Source organism: Brachycentrus maculatus, unplaced genomic scaffold (assembly GCF_059751285.1).
Source record: "Brachycentrus maculatus isolate JH-2025_06_01 unplaced genomic scaffold, ASM5975128v1 h1tg000586l, whole genome shotgun sequence".
In the NCBI taxonomy this organism is placed as follows: domain Eukaryota; kingdom Metazoa; phylum Arthropoda; class Insecta; order Trichoptera; family Brachycentridae; genus Brachycentrus; species Brachycentrus maculatus.
The window spans coordinates 807,183-829,397 of NW_028281326.1; the positions used below are offsets into that span (position 1 = coordinate 807,183).

The 22,215-nt window shown below is 31.0% G+C and overlaps 1 protein-coding gene and 1 long non-coding RNA gene across 13 annotated transcripts in view; one reads left to right on the forward strand and one right to left on the reverse strand.

Annotated features, from left to right (window-relative positions):
- The window catches only part of EndoA (SH3 domain containing GRB2 like, endophilin-A), a 150,955-nt gene extending 132,361 nt beyond the window's left edge, over positions 1 to 18,594 (forward strand). For 4 of the 6 annotated variants that reach the window (XM_088273469.1, XM_088273468.1, XM_088273472.1 and 1 more), the window contains exons 11-13: positions 2,815 to 2,913; positions 8,124 to 8,251; positions 10,266 to 18,594. In XM_088273469.1, the coding sequence (XP_088129595.1) occupies positions 2,815 to 2,913; positions 8,124 to 8,251; positions 10,266 to 10,385 (347 nt within the window). In that variant the 3' untranslated portion in view covers positions 10,386 to 18,594. The remainder of the gene's footprint in view (positions 1 to 2,814; positions 2,914 to 8,123; positions 8,252 to 10,265) is intronic. The other 2 variants (XM_088273471.1, XM_088273470.1) reach the window with 1 other exon arrangement.
- LOC148301289 (uncharacterized) overlaps positions 2,925 to 22,215 on the reverse strand; it is a 155,670-nt gene continuing 136,379 nt past the window's right edge. For 4 of the 7 annotated variants that reach the window (XR_015838814.1, XR_015838813.1, XR_015838810.1 and 1 more), the window contains 2 exons: positions 7,245 to 7,361; positions 2,925 to 6,560 (listed from right to left, as the gene is read on the reverse strand). This is a non-coding gene — a long non-coding RNA (uncharacterized LOC148301289). The remainder of the gene's footprint in view (positions 6,561 to 7,244; positions 7,362 to 22,215) is intronic. The other 3 variants (XR_015838815.1, XR_015838811.1, XR_015838812.1) reach the window with 3 other exon arrangements.

Genomic DNA, 22,215 nt, shown 5'->3' on the forward strand with positions numbered 1-22,215 from the left:
CATGAAACAATTTCAAGGTGGGATATCTAGCTGGGTCATGAAAATTAGTATTTTTTCGTATGGACAGGCATCTACAAGATGATTATTTTCAATTATATAGACTAAAATATATTTTTTAAAGATAAATATTTGTGTTCTTATTTTATACGCAAATATTTGAGTTTTCTGCTTTATCAGTCTTAAAAGGCCTATTTTTAAAATAGGTCTCATGTTGTGGTAGAGTGGGCTCAAAGCTAGAAACTCTCGAGTCCGTTACACCAGTGTTCCGCAAACATTTTATATTCATGGTACACCTGCCAAATTAAGAAATTTAACAGGTGCATATTTACCATATTATGGTAACCTATTTAACATTTTATGTTTAATGCGAAATGTGACCCTACTTAACTGAGCACAGGCAGTCAAAATTTGGAGTAATTATTTTATTTTCACAAAATTAGACTTTTTTCCGCGGCACACCAACCAATTACCACGGTACACCAGTGTGCCGCGGCACACACGGAACAATGCGTTACACTAACCACGAGACCACAATTCAACTGAATTTATTTATTTTAGTGACAGCTGTTTCTACTTTTGCTGATAGCAACTGTGTCAGAAAAAAAACGGTACAATCACAAAATGTGTTTTGATTTGGTTTAAAATAATTGATTCTGGAATTTTTCAAAAAGTAAATTTCAATTCAAATAATAATCTTTAAGAAAATTGCATTGCATTCTTGCATCAATCTGATGTCTAATTCAGTGGTTCTTAACCGTGTTGAAGGTACCAAACCCCACCAGTTTCATATGCCCGTTCACCGAACCCTTAATTGGAAACATGTATTGTTAGATTGATATATTCCTCTTAAATAATATACTAGATCTATTGGATAAATGAATATATCGTATCATTTTTCATAATATTTGATATATTCCTTTCATATAATATACTAGATCTGGATAAATCAATATGTCTTACAATAAGTCGGGTGTATATTTTGACCCCCGCCGAACCCAGGAGACTGACTCATCGAACCCCTGGGGTTCCATTGAACCCAGGTTAAGAACCATTGGTCTAATTGGTGCAAAAATGGGAAAAATTTACAGGTTTGGCGAGGTTCAGTTAAGTAAGGTTGTATTTGATTAGGTTACGTTATGTCATGTCACACAATGTTAGGTGAATGTCACCTTCTCTTGCCTGTTGAATTCCTTCTTACAAATTATCAACACATTTCAAGTTCTCAAAGCACCGGCCCGGTGTCAGCATGATTTCTTGAATATTGGCGCTTTTTGGTTTTTAATTTTGACAATTTGGAACGCATCGGTGTACATTATTGGTGTCACTCTAAAACATGTTATCTTTCTTGATCCTCAGTGTGTCCCTTCTATTGTATTGATCTATCTTCTATCGTTATCTTTCAATGTGTTCCCTCTGACATGTGTAACTATTGATGTTTCGGTGTCTATTTCTCTAGTATTCTATCTTGTAAATGTGTAATAACTTGACAATTTTTTTGTATTTATTATGATGTATCCTGTCCTGCTGTTGTTACATTTTAAATATTTTTATTCATATGTCAGTAAGTATTGAGTTGCCTTCAGTATTTGGCCTTTAAGTACATACTTTATGTGAATTACACATTAAAACGATGTCATTTAAATTTTACTCGGTAAATACCACTTTATCTTTAAATATATAGTGACACGTGTTTCAATGCATTCCACATTATTATCAACACTGTATAATGATGATTCTCAATGCATCGAAACATATGTCACAATAGATTTTTAGAAATAATGGTATTTACCAAGTAAACTTTATTTTAAAAAATGGATAGATATCACCACGAATCAATTAATGAAAAAATGTTTTATCTACCATCCGTACATAGGAAGGTTTTTTTTTAAATGACCACTAAACAAAACCACGACCAGCGTACACAGAACCTTAAAACCAATTTTCTATGTTCATTTATCAGACAAAATTGGACCTGAAATATGAGGAAAGATTGAAATATTTTTGCCTTTTACAATATACATAAATATGTGTTTCAATTCTATACTAGTTCAGATAAACCTAAGCGGCTCACATTTAAAAATGGGAATCAAGTTATGGCAGAGTGGTGGTCGAACATAGAGTGTAAAGCGTGTTGTTTAATCATAGGCGGTCAAAAAATTAAAAGCCAATTTTACCTATTGCCGGACTTAGAGTAGATGTCTCAAAATAACCTTTCAATTGCTCAAATAACCTTGAATCTATATAATATATCTGCGCTGTCAAGGTGCAAAGTGTATGGATGCACTGGTTGTCACCGCCCCTAGGCTCAACCAATGAAAACAGGCAAACGTACCAATACACTGGTGAGAATGTGTATTGTATATAGCCAACTTGACCAATCAAATGGTCTTATAAAAGTTAAGAAAATAAGAGGTATAGTAGAGCCTTACAGGGAGGGTCTGATACTTTGTGGGAAACCCGCTTGGCACAGGGCGGGTGTAAACTGTGCACCTTCGAGTAAAGCTTGGACTATGATGTTCTTTGCGTTAATCTAACCATGATGTTGTGTGAAAGCACTAAAATAAAGAATTGATATGAAGTCAAGGTCCTGTAAAGTCAAGCTTTAATAGATTGATTCTCAATTCCAACCCACCCAGTAATGGCAGGTCTGTACAAGACTATTTGCTACGAATTTCATGTTTTAATGTGTAATTTACAAATGCATTCCAAATTGATGGTCAAAAAAGCGATGGATGGTAAAGCCTTGCCTCGCCGCACATTGGTGCGCCATGTGCGACGAGGAGTGAGATGTGACGCGTTCTGTTGGTTCACTAGGCGGCTCCGCGTCTGGCTCGCCCGTGCACGGGAAGCCCAACAATCTGGAGCTATATCCGGGCGGGAACACGCAAAATAACTCCCAACGCTCCACCAACGGTAATCACATTCCCGCCACCAATTATGTACAGTTCTATTCTTACGCTTCATGGAAAATATGCTTCAGTTTTCAACTTTTCTGTTTGTGTTTAAACATATTTAATCTCTCACTGACTAAACAGTTTGTTCGAATAGTCCCGTTGAAGGGACTTGAAGTTATCCATAGATTTACATACAACATGTCAGATCCTGACATGTTGTATTGACATCTATGGATAACTTCACAATATTTCTTGATGTTTTAATAGCTGGTACACACACATACAAATCAGTTCATAAATGCATATGGCTGACCACCCAATATTTTTTGAATTGCAACCGGGCAACCATGGATATAGTTTTCGTCGACCTAGCGGCATTATGGAAAGGATGCTTTACCTTGAGCGGCCATGACATATCGCTCACTCCTTTCAAGAACGTCTTAATTCAAAAAACTTGATTATTCATGAGATCGTTCTTAAAGTTTAAAAACATAATACAATGTATTAAAAATAAATATCAAGCCACTTATTGAACTTTTTACTGTGCAAGAGAACTTTTTAGGTAAAACCTGAAGGTTTTTCTCCATTTGAAAAATATTAAGTATATTTAAAAATTTTTTATTAAACAATACCTTTTCTTCAAAATGCAAAAACAACACCTTTTGCCCTGTAGCGGGTAAATATTAAGTTAAAAATATGCCGCTTTTGCTGGGGTGTAGTACATTTTCTGGGCATTCCGAAAACATGCACAACTGAAAATTTACGAATTTTGATATATGACGTTCTTGAAAGGAGTGAGCGATATATAAAAACTAATATGTGTCGAAGTCTTAGTTTATTTTAAACTAATTTAAAACATTGCAATATTTTCGCCACTGATGTGTGACAAAAAACCGACAATGAACAGATCGTCGCAAAATACACGGCTGACGGGATATGGTATAGACTATAGACATACCAATAGAGACAAAATGGATACTACGCCATAAGCATTTATGAGAATATTTGCCAGTATGTAGGAGCAATAAGACATATATTTATAAATCTATATTCTTGAGTTGAATCTCAAAACGTTTATAATATCATGTAATGTTTGTAAGAGAAAAAAGGATTTAAATGAACTTTTTTTACCGTTAAATAGTGGCACGGTTGGAGAAAAAGATGTCAAAAACTCATCTTATAATTTAATGATCTATTCTCTACAAATAATTTTTCCAAAATTATGTATATCTATTTTTTTCCTCAATATATGTTTTTTAAAACAGTACCAGCTGTGTAAGCTTGTTTATAACTTTGATGAAACTTTTGCATATTTTCCGTTTGGGTGATGGTTAATATCAAAATACAAGAATTATTTTTTAAAATTATTCGTTTCCTGTATTTGTTAGTAATACTTGTATCTTTGCATGATTGATGTTTAAAATATGGCATGGACTTACTCTTAACCCTTTCCGGTCCCCGAAAATGAAAAAAAAAATCTAGGTAGACAGTTACATTCCTATTGGAAAAAAATCTTTTGTCCTCTGCTCCACATACTGTTGTAATAGATACGAGTGACAAAAATGTAAGCTTGGAATTTAAATAAATAATACTTATGATGAAAAAAATGTGGAATAACATCCGACATGGTACCTAAGAGGGAAAAATCGATGTCGAATGAGATTCCACATTGGACCAGTAAGGGTTAAATTAGCTTTCTTTTAACCTGGCATGTTTCTTGTTTAATTTGTGTGAGATACGATTTATTTTGATTTGCTTTATAACATACATTTAAGGTTCTCATTGTCCTAAATAGTAATCCATATTTCAATTGTTTATTTTCCATATCTTAAATAAAATGGATTTTATATACTATACAAGTCTCAACTTGTGATGCAGCATCTATAGAAGTCAGAGCATCCCAGGGCTTATGACCTGGCATTTGGCTGGCTTAAACATAAGTTTAGAGAATTGCAGATGTTTCTCATGATGAAAATGTTAATGAAAATATGTGTTGTTCTCAAAACTAGCCGTGTTTACATTAATAAACTCAAAAGTGGTCTTTTACAAGTGTTTTTCATATTTTAATGTTATTCCACAGCCAAATCAATTTTTTTTTTCTAGATTTGGCGTTTAATTTGTAGAATTCCATTTAAATTTACATATTAAATAACATACTTGTACAAGGATATGTAAGGACATTGTTCATGTATAGGAAACTTTTTTTATTTTATCCATTAATTTAATATCCCAGCATGAGTATTTATTCCAATGGTTGTTGATGTATATATTTAATTAGATTCATTTTCCTCCTTATAGCAACATGTATCTGAACCTTTTCATGTATGTACATTTATTCAAAAGCATGTGAATGATAATCTTCAATATCTTCCCTTTTCGTTGTGTGCGTGTCGTTTTCTTCTTCTAAATAGGTTTTTGGTTTTTTGTTGCAAAAATAGTGCATATGTTTTCAAAATCATGTTGTTTTGTGTAAAAATGGCTCATCCCCAAAAAGCTGAGTTTATATGAAAAAAATAAATAAGCACTGTGAGTACTAAAAACTGAGTTTATATGAAAAAAATAAATAAGCACTGCTAGTACTGGTAAAATGTGAGGAAACTTTCCTTAGGGGCCAGAAGAATCAATAATATTTGCAATATCCTTAATGTGAGGAAACTTTCCTTAGGGGCCAGAAGAATCAATAATATTTGCAATATCCTTAGTCATCGAATTGTAATCGTTCATCAGTATAGATGCTCCCAAAATTAATTGATTTTCTAGAGTTGACGTCATAACGAAGATCTCTGGGTTCGGTCCACAGCGTAAGTTTAATGTAAAATTGAGGTCTCTGGCTCCTGGCCCCATTGTGTTAAGTGATTTCAAATGAGCAAACCTGTGTGTAAAACGTGGGCTATTAGCAAAAAAGCTCAAATGTGTGTAAAGCTGTTTGTTTGAGGATTTACCGTTATTTTTTTAAACTTACAGACTAACTTTACATCTTATTATAACTTAATTATAACAACTTCCAAGACTGAAAGAAAAAGCTGTTAGCTTTGAAACTGGTCGACATTATAATTTATTCATAATACAATGTGTAGATGTAACTTATTTTGTAGGTTATAAAATAGATAATCACAATCTTAGTGCTTCAAATATAAATTCTTAATTTTTTTAATCCGATCCAAAATATTTTTTTCTATTTAAATACACAAACAGGTTCAATGTTTCCTTCAATTAGTCTTAAATTTTTTATCATGATTTTGATAATTTACCTAAAAAATAAACTCATATGACTTAAAGACGAGTTGGGTGGTGTTAAAAATGAGTTTGGGAGGTAAACTTAGATTAAATATATAAGTTTACAGGACAATTATTATTTTTTTAAATGTATAGATTTATTTAAATTTAAATCATACAAAGTATAATATTTTAAAGGTATAATTGATCATAAGTATTTTGAACACATATTTATTTATAAATCTTACGTTTTAAATTATACGTTTTCTTTAAAAAAGCGATTCTTGAAAAAGCGAAAAGACCTGTGACCTCCAGACCTCAATTACGTTCCTGTAAGAGTTCGGGTTTAAAAAAAAATCCACAAAGGTATAATGCTTCGATGTACCTAGTATGTATGCATGTAGTTCAATCATTGTGTTCTGCGACAGCTAAAAGTTTTTCAAAAGAGGTCTATAAAAAAATGTTATAGAATCATTAGTCTAGCACATGAATAAGTTTCTATAGGTGAGCCATAGTTAGGTCAGTGATCGAAGGTTGGCAACATTTTCAAATTTCATATTATTTTTTGACATCTCATCAAAGATAAAGAAGACTATGGAAGTCTGGGCATTTACAAAAAATAATAATTGGAGATAATCCATATTATTTTTTGACATCTCATCAAAGATGAAGCAGAATATGGAAGTCTGGGCACATACAGGGCTGACGACCGTCATAGGCTGGTTTAAGTGATCAGACTTCCATATTTTTCTTCATCTTTGATGAGATGTCAAAAAATAATATGAAAAATACTCCTTTAATTGGAGATAATCCAATTTGTGAACAAGTATTTGGACACACTCAAAATGTTGCAGATAATCCAGATTTGTGAACAAGTATTTGGAAACACTCAAAATGTTATAAATAAAAAAAAATAAAAAAATCAGTTCTTGACATTTCTCAGTCCAGTTCGATTTGACATTGCCAGACATTTTTGTGGTGTCATCTGAAAAGCAGGGTCCACATATCAATTATCTACAATCTTTTGCTAATATGGATCAGTCAATCATTTACTACTAATGGCTCACCTGTATAGCAGTATTTTTCTCACAAAACATAAGTAACAACACATTTAGCATTTGTAGACATATTTACCGATAAATTGTCCTGTATTAGGTAGATACAATTTTGCGTAATAGTAAAAAATCGGATAGGATGATTCCAGGGTTGGTAGATGGTTCGAGAAGGAAAGGGGATGAAATCGAAGGGGATCTAAAAAAAACGAAAGTGAAATTATTAAATGTTGTCTACAATATTGCAAGAATATGCTTTCACTTTCGCTGATAAAAGCAGTCTTTCTACCTTTTTTATGATCAATTGATGCATTTTCTGCATTGACTTTTGAACATTTTTGTTAGTAACAAAAAAATATACAAATTAGTGCAAAATGTACAAAAGTTGTTTTTTTCAGAGAAAAAGAGTTACATATTGTAGCAATATTTTTGCTGTTTGGTGAAAAGAATGGTTTTACCACCATTTTTTTCATTAAATGTTTTTGCTGCAATAAAATAGATGAAGAAGAATATGGAAGTCTGGGCATTTACGGGGCTGACGACCGTCATAGGCTGGTTTAAGAGATCACTTTACACGCGTGTAACACGCCAGGCTGGTCCCAGCCTATGACGGTCGTCAGCCCCGTAAATGCCCAGACTTCCATATTCTTCTTCATCTTTGATGAAATGTCCAAAAAAAATATGAAAATAACTTCTGTAATTGGAGATAATCCAGATTTTGTGAACTAGTATTTGGACACACTCAAAATGTTGAAAAATAGATGAAATCTAAAATTGATTTTTTCGTCTAAAATGATACATCTGCCAACCCTAGATTCTTTCCATCCTAGCTCTATCGAAGACGCTGATAATACTTAATCAAATTTGTCCATTACGGGAATGTAGAAAGTAGGGCACCTAGTAGAATGACGTGTAGACGCCTTGCTGTCTACATAAACTGAGTTTGATTTTGTGATGACAGCGTCTCCCTTGCCGTCGCCCATGAAGTCTCCGGCCAGAACCCCGATGATGCCGGTCGCCAGCAAGAGTCCGTGCTGCACGGCGCTCTATGACTTTGAACCGGAGAACCCTGGCGAACTCGGTTTCAAGGTAACTTGGTTTTTATATTAGTTATCATTATTGATGCGGAATGTCTTTGTACTCGGTCGAGTGCAATGGGCTCTTGCAAAATAATGTAATTGAATTCTGCACGCAATTTTTCTATCTCCCTCTAACCCTTATCCGCAACCAATGGTGCATAGGGCACTGCATCGTATTGACGCAATGTTATCTTGAGCGTTAATTATATGAAGGGAAGGTGATCACTCCTGCGCTTCAGGGACCAGTCCAGAGTAATATTTAATAAATATTAGTGTGTAAAATCACTAATATTTATTTTCACTCCCCCTGGGAATCGAACCTGGGACCTCCAGCACGGTAGCCAAACACGCTGACCATTACACCACGGAGGCGGACTCCAATTTTCCTATAATATTCACAATTTAATATGATTACCAAATTGTCAACTTATTATACAAAATTACTTCTCTGAATGAATGCATTTTTAAATTTTTGCAGTTTAATTGATATGTGCTTATTTCATCCGAAAATAGATTTTATCAAAAACTTACTCTCCGCATACAGTTTTGTTTACGAGAACTCACTCACTCAGAGGTAAAACATTAACTATGCTTTTATATCAGGATCTAAAATCATAGTTTGATACAAAGTTTTATCTCTCATTGAGTGAGTTCTCGTAAACTAAATTGCATACTCCCCGTATGCAATTTAGTTCACGAGAACTCAGTAAAATAATAAAAACTTTTTTGGATAAAATAAGCAAATATGAAACAAACTGCAAAAATTTAAAATATATATATATATATATATATATATATATATATATATATATATATATATATATATATATATATATATATATATATATATATATATATATATATATATATATATATATATATATATATATATATATATATATATATATATATATATATATATATATATATATATATATATATATATATATATATATATATATATATATATATATATATATATATATATATATATATATATATATATATATATATATATATATATATATATATATATATATATATATATATATATATATATATATATATATATATATATATATATATATATATATATATATATATATATATATATATATATATATATATATATATATATATATATATATATATATATATATATATATATATATATATATATATATATATATATATATATATATATATATATATATATATATATATATATATATATATATATATATATATATATATATATATATATATATATATATATATATATATATATATATATATATATATATATATATATATATATATATATATATATATATATATATATATATATATATATATATATATATATATATATATATATATATATATATATATATATATATATATATATATATATATATATATATATATATATATATATATATATATATATATATATATATATATATATATATATATATATATATATATATATATATATATATATATATATATATATATATATATATATATATATATATATATATATATATATATATATATGTATATCGGTAGTGTAAAGGCAAAGGGGTATATCTGTCTCAGACCAAATTTTACAGGAGAGCAAAAACAAACTTGTGAAATTAAATAACTCATTTGTTTTATGTATTTTTATTTATACATATCTTAATAAAACTGAATAATTATTGTAACTACAGCTTTATCCTTTTGCCAGATTATGGAATACACTATTTTAGACATTTTATGGAACAAACTTAGAAAATGAAAAATTTGACAGATATACCCCTTTGCCATTACACTTCCGATATAAGTATATATATTTTTTATCATTATTATTTTATTATAAAAATTAATGTGAAAAATAAATATTTACATTTGCCGTTTTAAATGTTACGATTACCGTAAATTGTAACGCGCCCTTGAGTTGGTTTTTCACGAACACGGCACTATATAAATTGTCTAATATTTTTATTATTTTTAGTACAAAATTTGTTATCAATTTCCAGGAGAATGATCTGATCACTCTCATCAACAAAGTGGACGACAACTGGTACGAGGGCTCCGTCAACGGCCGCACCGGATACTTCCCGGTGTCCTACGTCCAGGTCACGGTTCCTCTCCCCTAGACTGGACCTGTCCCGACCCCCAGCAGACAACTACCCCTCCTAGATATTACACATCGCTGTGCAAGAGTGCTGTTTTTGTATCTAACGGAAATACTCATTTTAGATCCCGTATTCAAATGCAGCTATTTATTTTGTAATTTCTCACTAAGCAACTTGATTTTTTCAGAACATGATTAAAATATAACTTCGTTTTAAAATCACTATTAATATTTTATTATAACTTCTTTTCTTCAAACCCTCATCCGCACCCGATGGTGCATAGGGCACTGTATCATATAAACACAGTGTTATCTTGATCGTTAACACACAAAGGAAAGGTGATCAGCCCTCCGCTTCAGGTACCAGTCCATGGTAATATTGAATAAATATCAGAGTGAAAAAATCACTTATATTTATTTGACACCCCCCTGGGAATCGAACCCGGGACCTCCGGAACGGTAGCCGAGCATGCTAACCATTACACTACGGAGGCGGACACTTAATTATTAACTGAATTATGATTAATAATTCTATTAAATTAATAATTAAAATTATAATTAAGGTATAATAAAATATTAAAAGTGATTTTAATAATAAATTAATTCATTATTGATTTGGCAGTACTAATGTCTATACATTTTATATTTAAATTTGACTTTTTAAATACCACTTTTTCTTAAAATGTATTGTGACATGTGTTTGGATGTATTCCGCATAATTTTCAAACACCGTATGTAAAGCTAGTCTTAATTTTAGAGCTTTGAGATGTTGAAGGATGAAGAGGTAGGAGCTATTTTTTATATATTTTTTTTTATCAGTGGGAACATGGACAATAGGGGAAGGCTTTTTTTTATTATTATTTGTATTTTAATAAATTTCGACTGTTTAAAAAAGTTAATGTTTATGACTTTTTGTCTTAACCCTTCACTGGATGACTGCATTGACAGTTCGTCTTCGAGAGACAAGTGAAGTTATAATTTTTGTATTATTTTTTGACATCTCATCAAAGATGAAGAAGAATATGGAAGTCTGGGCATTTACGGGGCTTACGACCGTCATAGGCTGGTTTAAGTGATCACTTTACACACGTGTAACATTCACCAATTCTACCCATTATTGACAACCACACTACTCAAATTCTTGGAAGCTCTATATATATGAACCAATTTAGAAACCTTGTTCATGAATCACTAGAACTTCACTAGAGACATCTATTGGTGAGATGTAAAGAAGCTTTTTATTAAGCAGAAACTCTTATATTAGTATGTGAGATCCGAATCCTGGATTATAATCACACACATGAGCAACGCCGGAAAATACCATTTTCGTTTTTATTATTAAGTTTATAATTTGACCAGATAATTTATTTACAACATTTTGAGTGTGTCCAAATACTTGTTCACAAAATCTGGATTATCTCCAATTACAGGGGTTATTTTCATAATATGAAAATAACTCCTGTAATTGGAGATAATCCAGATTTTGTGAACAAGTATTTGGACACACTCAAAATGTTATAATTTTTGCGTTCATAGCGCGTCTTTTGGCTAAATTATGAACTATATACGTGAGTTATGAATGTATCTAATCAGTAACAACAAAGAATAGTTGCTTATATGTTTAAAGAACGTTTTAACACTAACTTTTGAGTATGTAACAAATTTGATACACTATGCAGTGAAGGGTTAATAATCCGCTTCATTTGCAAACTAGCGTTTGACTATGATGCGGAATGGATCGAAACAGGTGCCACAATATGTGATTTGAAGGAAAAGTTATATTTACCAAGTTAATTATAATTTAAAAATAAATTCTTCCTATGGAGATTCACATTTTAAAAAGAAATTATACTCATCTGAAATAACCCAGTGATTTTTTAATATTGTTAATTTTTGTTTGAATTTTAATAGGTGGCTGCGTATAGTAAATAACCTTTCTCAATAAATAAATTAATGAAAATAAAGCTTACTTCGTCATTAATTTCTTCCTTCGAAATTCAGTATGAATTTTTTAAATACCCAGTAAGGGTGAAACGTCACAAGATCACCTTCCAAAACAGAAATGAAAATTTATAATATCTATTACTTTGAAAACTGTAAAACGATAATTTAAAAAGTATGGCAAATCACACCGTAAAAAATTGCCTCGTAAATTTGATTTACCTCAGTATAAATTCTACTTGCCATAAAAATGCCCTTTTCTTATGAATCAATTTTAGTTTTGTAATACAGTGGAACTTGGTTATAATGTCATTGAAGGGACCAGCGCAATTCTGTTAGAAGGTATAGGCTATAAAACTTATAAAGTTGAGCCTAAGTAGGGCCATGATAAGCGGCGTTGCGTAAGCTGTAGCTGGATTTCGGAGTCACTTGGACGTTAGGTAATAGGATAGGGAAAGTAGATGTGAAAAATACATCACACACCCAGATCGATAGAAATCTTTCTTGAATTTATTTTGCAATTGGCAGGAATCGATCCCATGATGCCAGTTTCAAAGTCAAATGTCTACTCAACAACGCCACGGTACCTGTGATAATAATAATACATACAGTTTGGCCGGACTTGCCATAAAAAGACGTTATATCCTAGTTGACGTAACAGCCGAGGCCGCTATAACCGAGTTACACTGTATAAAAATGAGATTATGATATGATGTAAACTGTTTTTATTGTTTATGTCAGGGCTTTATTAGGTTATATAAAAAATACCATTCTGCTGCCATCCTTTTGCCCAATATTTGAGAGGGTTTAATCTTAGGAATTACTTTAGTTGTTTATATTTTTTTTGTATTAATTTAATGTAAAAACAGATACAAAAACATATCTCTTTGCTCTAGCATCTTCCAGGGAAGCCTAAATAAATATCTTCAATACACATGTTTTTTGATGTTGATTATATATTGACTAATTACAATTTAGATTGCGTAAACGGTTTCCGGTTACTTTCCTCAAAGTACACTTATTTACTCAATATTCTTCCTATTTGATTGAACCAGATTACAAACTCAAATGAATTTGTCATTTTACAATTTTATCCGTCATTAAATTTGTATTATTTTTCTGGCGATGTTAATAAAAATAGATTATGTCGGTTTATTTTAATCATGGCCATAATATCTTTTTTTGTAAATATTTGTACAACTGTTTTTCTATGTTTTAAGCTGTTTTAATACGTTTTTGTATTAATTATTTTATTTTAAGTGTTTTATTGATAGTATTTTTAACTGCATGTTGAATGACTGTCATTTTTTAATTGCTAACTGATATTTTTATAATGAAATGATTCTAATTTAAACATAATGTTGTACTTAAAGTAATTATGTATTTTCTGTGCTTTTTGACAAATTGAATTAGTTTTCATCTTTATTGATACACATTTGTGTACATTCATTTTTGTATGCTCAATACCTTTATTTTCCTGAAAACGTGTTTTACGAACTGAATCGTTTGAACTATACATTCCAAGGTTCATAATTAATTTAATTAGTTTCCAGGAAATTTACAGGTAGAATTTGCTGTAGGCGTTAGTGTATTGAAGCAATATTTATGGCTAAATTTGATCCTTCCTTTTTTTTATTTTAATAAAGAAAAATTGTCCTAAACGAGTTTATTTTTTATTGAAAAATAAATAAATTTAACTTCGAAATTGAAGAGTTATCTGACATGGGCCTTTTTGGCCCATAATTGATAGTTGGAAAGTTTTTCTCTCTTGATAAGTAATATTTCCCTTATGAGTGTTTTCTAGGTAAATACGCACTACGTAATAATGCCATGATGCGCTTGATAACTGTACATTATACCTACAAACAAAGCTGCATGGCCTGGAAACAGGAATAAGACAGATCACCTTTGCATTTGTCGCTTTAAGACAATTCAATCGAGTATTAGTTATCTTGTTACTTGCTTCCATCCATATAAACATCTCATCTTTGTGGCCCACAAAATGGTGGCACTTGAGGTACTTTATTGTATGAAAGTGCATTATGAATGTTCCACTTTCAAAGTAACGTGCGATGGCTTTAGGCCTTCGCTAGTTGAATGTCAGAATCTGCTAGAAAATGGTGGCACTTCCCAACATGAGGTACTTTGCTCTATGAAAGTGCATTATGAATGTTCCACTTTCAAAGTATCTAATCCTCTGGAAAATGGTGACCATTTCCAAACACAAGGTAGTTTGCTCTATTAGAGTGCATCATGAATATTCCACTTTTAAAGTATCGGGCGACGGCTTTAGGCCTTCCTTAGCGTCAGGATCCTCTAGAAAATGGTGACCACTTCCAAACACGAGGTAGTTTGCTCTATGAAAGTGTATCATGAATGTTGCACTTTCAAAGTACCAAATGAAGGCTTTGGGCCTTCGCTCGTTGAACGTCAGAATCCGCTACAAAGTGACATCTCACTTAGCGATGTTTTGAGGTTTCCTTCTTACGAGTGAAGATATTTTTTACTCAAACGAGTGACTGATCTTAGAAATTTGAACCCGTACACTAGATAATTTTATTGAAATTGGCAGAGTAGATACAATATAGTCACTTAGTGTTATAAAACGGATCGCTCGAGACTTTTGGATTTCATATATACCTTTTACAATAAAAATTGCGCATCAATCCCTATATAATGTATTTGATTATGTCAATTGTCTGATGGATGAAATGAAAACTGGTGTTCAATACTTCCATAACTAATTTGCAATGATGAATTGAAAATATAAAACACCCATTGATATTTGTATCTATTCTGCAGGGAAGACCTAGAATTGTATCTATTCTGCAGGGAAGACCTAGAATTGTATCTATTCTGCAGGGATGACCTATAATTGTATCTATTCTGCAGGGAAGACCTAGAATTGTATCTTTTCTGCAGGGATGACCTATAATTGTATCTATTCTGCAGGGAAGTTCTAGAATTGTATTTATTCTGCAGGGATCCCCTAGAATTGTATCTGCAGGGAAGATGTAGAATTGTATCTAATCTGCAGGGAAGTTTTAGAATTGTATCTATTCTGTAGGGAAGACCTAGAATTGTACATATGCTAGGGGTTAAAGTGCATTGTCAGGAAATGGTAAAGGTCGATTGTGAGACAGGATTTTCACTATTTAGGAAACTTCAGAATTGGGTTTTGATGTAAATAAATGAATAAAACCTTTACATAAATGTATCTTGTCGGTTAACTTTAATTCAGTTTTAAATAAGGTATAAGGTCTTATTGAATATTGAAACATGAAATATTTACTGTTTGATGTTTTCATTTTGTTGTTAGATATATATGGAATAATAATTAAGAACTTGTCTCGTTTGAATATCCCCATGCAAGGTGAGTGGATAGTGTACCATTCTCTGTAAGTTTAACTCTGATGGTAGGGGCTGACCGGAGCCATTTCGTCATAACGTAACGTTACGATGCGAGCATTCGTATAGTCAGTACAGCGAGCCGAGCGCTCCATCCATAGTTTCGGATGCTCGCTGATGCTGAGCTGCTCGCTGATGCTGATGCTCGCTGATGCCGCGAGTGATGTTACGACGTTACGTTACGACGAAATGCTCCAGTCAGTCCCCACCATAACTCGCACATGATTCGGTTCACTCATTTATCCGTGAATTGAGTGTGATTAGAAAAAATTGTGGAAATTTTAGGCGGTAATTTTCCTGATATGCATTACACATAGAATATTGAAATAACTCGTAAAGTAGCGTCAATTTGTGTCAAAATTAAATTATTCACTGATTTGGCGTTTACGTTGTGGGATAACATGATGATTTAAATATAATAAATAAAACACTTGTATAAGACCACATTTTGTGTTTATTTATGTAAAAATTACAGTTTCAAGAACTATGGATGTTCTTATCAAAAGGCAAAAGTACAATTTTTTTAAATAAGATTATCCTTTCACTTTTTGATGAGAAATTTATAGTTTTCGAAACTAGTCATGTTTACATTAATAAACTTAAAATGTAGTCTTATACGAGCGTTGTATTTTTTTAATTTAATGGATAATTAAGTAAAATTAAATTTAATTCATTCAATTCAATTCCTTCAGAGTCAACTTCAAATAACCTAAAAATACAAGAACTTTGGAGAGTGTTTAATGCATATCAGTAAACTTTTTATTTGGTTTAAACTCGTATTTAAGGAACTTAAGATATAGTGTTTTGCTTCATTCATTGTTAGTCTAAATTATTCACTTTGGACATCTAAAAGTTTTCGAAAATCTTATATCAATAAATTTAGTGATAACACTGTTCAACTGAGTTGATATGCCAGATGAGAATATGCTTTGAGTTAGTTGGAATCCTAGATAGGACTGTTTCAATATATTCATCGGCACAATTTCTAATCTTTAAGAAGCGACGTTACCGAATGCTAGTTGTACTCCACATTACCACATCCGTTGACTTTCTACCGAGAGATTCCCTATCTGTTAGACAAAGCTCGCCATCCCACGAATTGAGTTCTGGCGAGTGTGTGCCATAATTATTCATCATTATACTTTCTAGTTAGAAGTCGGCTCGATCTTAAGTCTCCTTAGCCAGTGTCTTTTTCTACGATTCTCAAATCTAGGATTCTTTTCACAGTCCCCTCATATTTCCCTACTCCTTTCCATCCATCGATCATCCCCTATTCTGTAATGTGCCAAATATACGCCCTGATCCGATGACAATACTGTGTCATTTAGCCAGTGATGCTGCGCTACGGGTTCGCAAATAATTTCGATTGGGAAAGGTAGCCGTTAAAATATGGAATTTTTCACAATCCTGTTTGCGAGATGGAATTTTTACACAATCACAATAATTACTTGATTTGATCTATAGATAAAGTAAGAACTAGTGACTGTTTATTGTACTATTTGGCATGCATATCTATCTATAATGTATAAGTTAGTGACACGGAATTCCATTGGTTGTCCTAGTGTGTGTCCACCATCACTATTCGTGGTTTAATATTCGGTATTTCAACCAATATTATGCGGAATACCAAACAACTACGCTGACTATGTCATATGGAATAGGTAATTACCGAATATTCGGTGCATCTCTAGTGCTCACCAATGTTCACATTTTAGAAGCACATCACTGCATTCAGCGTATAATGTCTGTCCCACTGGCTCATTGGCTGATTATTACCCAGGAGTTGTACAATATAGCTGTGTGTTACAATTTTGCCATCGCTCAGTACTGATTTGGCGCATTAGAGAATGGTCTCCGACATAATTATTAAATTTTTAAACCTAGGTTGTCCAAATCTGGCATTAATGAAAAAGACAATACCTAGCTCTTAATTATCGTATATTGGATAAGCACTACTATATATTTATGTAATTGTGAACAGATTAAAAAGAGATTTCATTCAAATACCCTACGTGTTATATGTGCAAAGTAAATATTATTCGCAAAGTAATCAATTATATTGATAATAAAACACATCTTTCTATTTTCTATCAGTGTTCTAAGATAATATTTTGGAAAAACAAATGTTAAATGTTTGATAATATATATATTGCTGTAGTGTTGAATTTTGATGTTTTGAATGGAGCTAATATATCATTAAAAAAAATACATTAATATGGTGCGTTATTCCTTGTATCTGAGTGTTAATCAATATTCAAATATTTATAAAGAAACCTACAGATTCGTTCATTCGCTTGACTTCTATTTTTTGCTTGACATTGATGTTTTTAATGAACAATGTTTTTTAAGGAAAAGTATAAAAGATTTATAGCTTAAAAAGCAGCTTGTCTCAAGCTTGATGATATCAACGCAAGAAAATTGATACAGCAATGTACCTTAAATAACAGTTTATAAAACTATCACGGAGAGTTATTATTGAATGGATAACTGATCATATAATTTGAGGGAATGTTCCGTCATTCTCAGTTTCACTCTCATTACAATCCGTAAGCGGTTGAGTGTATCATAGTATTACATTCTATGGAAATAATAATATTCGCCTTCATATTCATATAGAGTAATAACACAAGAGCGGATACTAAATTTGTTTCTATCTAAATGTTGACATGTTATTAATAAAGAATAGTGATTGATGGATGTGTGAGTGTTATAATTAAGTGTACGATATTGTGTGTATAAATAGAACAAAGATGGCGATGTTGTTATTACTTTTGTCTCATATATTATATTCACTTGTTCTATCCGTACATTTCATTATTCGTACTTTGCCTCTGAACTTATAATATGGTAACATCAAATGTTAATAAATGAAACATTAAACATTTTATTTGTTTTATTTCAACCCCCTGTTTCCGCACAACACTACTTTTAGTTCCATTTAGGCAAGAAACAAGCATATTTTACGTGTCTAAACTTGATATGAAACATATATAATTCTAATATAGATGAAGAATGATATGTAAGTCTGGGCATATACAGGGCTTACGACCTTCATAGGCTGGTTTAAGTAACCACTTAACACACGTGTAACATTCACCAATTCTACCCACGATTGACAACCACACTACTTAATTTCTTGAAACTTCTATTATATTGATCAAATTCGAAACAAACTGTTTGAACTAACTACAATTTCACTGGAGACATCTATGATGAGATGAGAGAAGCTTTTTATTAAGCAGAAACTATTTCATTTTTTCATTTGTATGTGAGGTCCGAATCCTGGATTATATTCACATACTCGAGAAACGATAGAAAATATCCCTTTTTATTTTTAGCTGTTAATTTTTATACAATATTTTGAGTGTGTCCAAATACTTGTTCACAAATCTGTACTGTCTCCAATTAAGAGTTATTTTAAAAAAAACTCCTGGCATTTGGCTGACTTAAGGGATGACTTCATACACTTGTGTAACGTTCACCATTCTGTCCATTATTGAACATCCATATTGCATTAATTTTTGAAACTTATAAGTTGTAGGTATATATACCTCACTCCTTTCAACAACGTCATTTAACAAAAAACTTGATTTTTTAGGAGATCCTTTTTAATGTTTAAAAATATAATAAAACATGAAAAATAAATATCAAGCCACTTATTGAACTTTATACTGTGCAACAGATCTTTTTAGGTAAAACCTGAAGGTTTTTTCTCCATTTGAAAAATATTTAGTATATTTGAAATAATAATTAAATACAGTAATACCTTTTTTCAAAAAGCAAAAACAACACTTTCTGCCCTGTAGCCGGTAAATATTAAGTTGAAAATATGCCGCTTGTGCTAGGATATAGTACATTTTCTGGGCATTCCAAGAACATGCACAACTGAAAATTGTCGATTTTTGATAAATGACGTTGTTGAAAGGAGTGAGCGATATATGCAATGGTCTCGGGTACCTTCCACATTCGGGTAACATTTTAAATAGATTTGGAAGTATGGCTGATTGTGGCGCCATCAGAAACTCGTGGAGTATTTATATACATAGTTAGTTATATACATACTAGATAGCGCCACCTTTAAAATTTAATGGAATATGTATGTTTATTTATTTATTTATTTAAACTTCACATACAGAAAAGAAACAAGTACATTGGTGGGCTTATTGCTAATAAGCTATATCTTCCAACCAAGCAAAATTTATAATTTATATTTGAAGCACTAACTTTGTGATTTTTCATTTTATAATTACTATAAATATTTTATTATAACTTAATTATAATGTCAACCGGTTTCGAAGCTAACCGCTTCTTTATCAAGACTGATTAATACTAAAACACTATCTACTAAACAAAATTCAAAATATTATGACTTTGAGGAGCTTGGGTAGATCTCAAGTGGCTTTATTTTTTTTGTATTGATTGGCAGTCACAGTTAAAAGGGATTAGGGATTATGGACATTATAATTAAGTTACAATAAAATATTTATAGTGATTTTAAAACAAAGTTACATTTTAATTATACAGCCAAAATATGTTCAATAATGGACAGAAAGGTGAATGAACGAAGCCAGCCAAATGCCAGGTCATAAGCACTGGAATGCTCAGACTTCCATCTTCTTTCATACAAAAAGAAAGATAGATGTTTCATATCAAGTTGAAAGACCTATAATGTTGACAAATCGTGTGTACGGTGAATATTCCAGTGTCTGTATAATAAATAATAAGATTTTTGAAATTCTTGTTCGCCTCTGTAGTGTAATGGTCAGCACGCTTGCCTAGAGGTCCCGGGTTCGATTCTCAGGGGCGGTCTAATAAATATAAAGTGATTTTTTCACTCTAATATTAATCCAATATTACCCTGGGCTGATACCTGAAGCGGAGGGCTGAACACCTTTCCTTCATGTTTTAACGATCAAAATAACACTGCGTTTATATGATGAAGGGCCCTATGCACCATTGGGGTGCGGATAAGGGTTTGAATCGACTAAAAAAGTCTTTGTTAAGACTGATAACTTATAATATGCACAAAGACTTCAATTCTCATCATTACTGAGGAATGTGATCCAAATGGTTTTTTGGGTCGTTCTGCCCCTTAAAAGTAAGACTTTCGTCAGATTTCATTTTCAGAATAAAAAAAGGCAGCAAGACGGAGATTTTGTTAAGATTTTTAGCTTCTATAAAAAAACTCGAAAAAGGAGGATTTTTTGCTGTCATTTTCATGAAATTTCATGGACTTTTGAAACTACTTCCACACTATTTTTTTTAATCTAAATTATGCTACACTTATATATTCATTATTTATTAGTTTTCTGGATTTATAAATTTCATGACGGCAATGGGAAAAGTCACTTTCTTAATGTGGATAATTTTAGTAAAAAATCTGAAAGCCAATAAAATAACAATACAATATGTAGATGGAACAATATGTTTTTGTTCATATAATGACATCCATAAAATTGTCACGTGCGCCATATAATATATTTCCATATTGTATTTTTTTCGGTCGTTTTTTACAACCCCGAAATAAATACCCCCACATATATTACATTGTACTTGTGTAGGCTAGATTTTACAATACCTACGTTTTTTTCTTGTTTTATAAATATTGAAATTTAGATAGGTACATTTTAAATTATTAATATTTATTAAAATAAATACCTATGTCAAAAATCAGTCATTTATTTTGATCCCTTTGGAATCGAACCCGGGGTCTCCAATACGGTAGCTAATCATTTACACTACGGAGATGGACAAAAAAAAACATGGAAGAGAACAAATATTAAAAAAAAAAAAACAAATTTGGTATTTTGTGGAATATCATTTAAATAATAAAATAGTTTATATTTTCATCTGTTGATGAGAACATACGATTATATAGTTTTCGAAACGGGTCATGTTTACATTAATAAACTAAAAAAAAATCTTCTTCTTCTTCAAACCCTTATCCACACCCCGATGGTGCATAAGGCACTGCATCATATAAATACAGTGTTATCTTGATTGTTAACACATGAAGGAAAGGTGATCAGCCCTCCGCTTCAGGTACCAGTCCAGGGTAATAATCCGAGCGAGCTGACCATTACACTACGGAGGCGGACAGTAAAAATGGTCTTGTACAAATGTTTTATTTTTTATATTTAAAATTTCATATTAAGTATAATATATGTATGTACATAATATATACGTATTTATATATATATATATATATATATATATATATATATATATATATATATATATATATATATATATATATATATATATATATATATATATATATATATATATATATATATATATATATATATATATATATATATTTATATATATATAAATATATATATATATATATATATATATATATATATATATATATATATATATATATATATATATATATATATATATATATATATATATATATATATACATATATATATATATATAAATATATATATATATATATATATATATATATATATATATATATATATATATATATA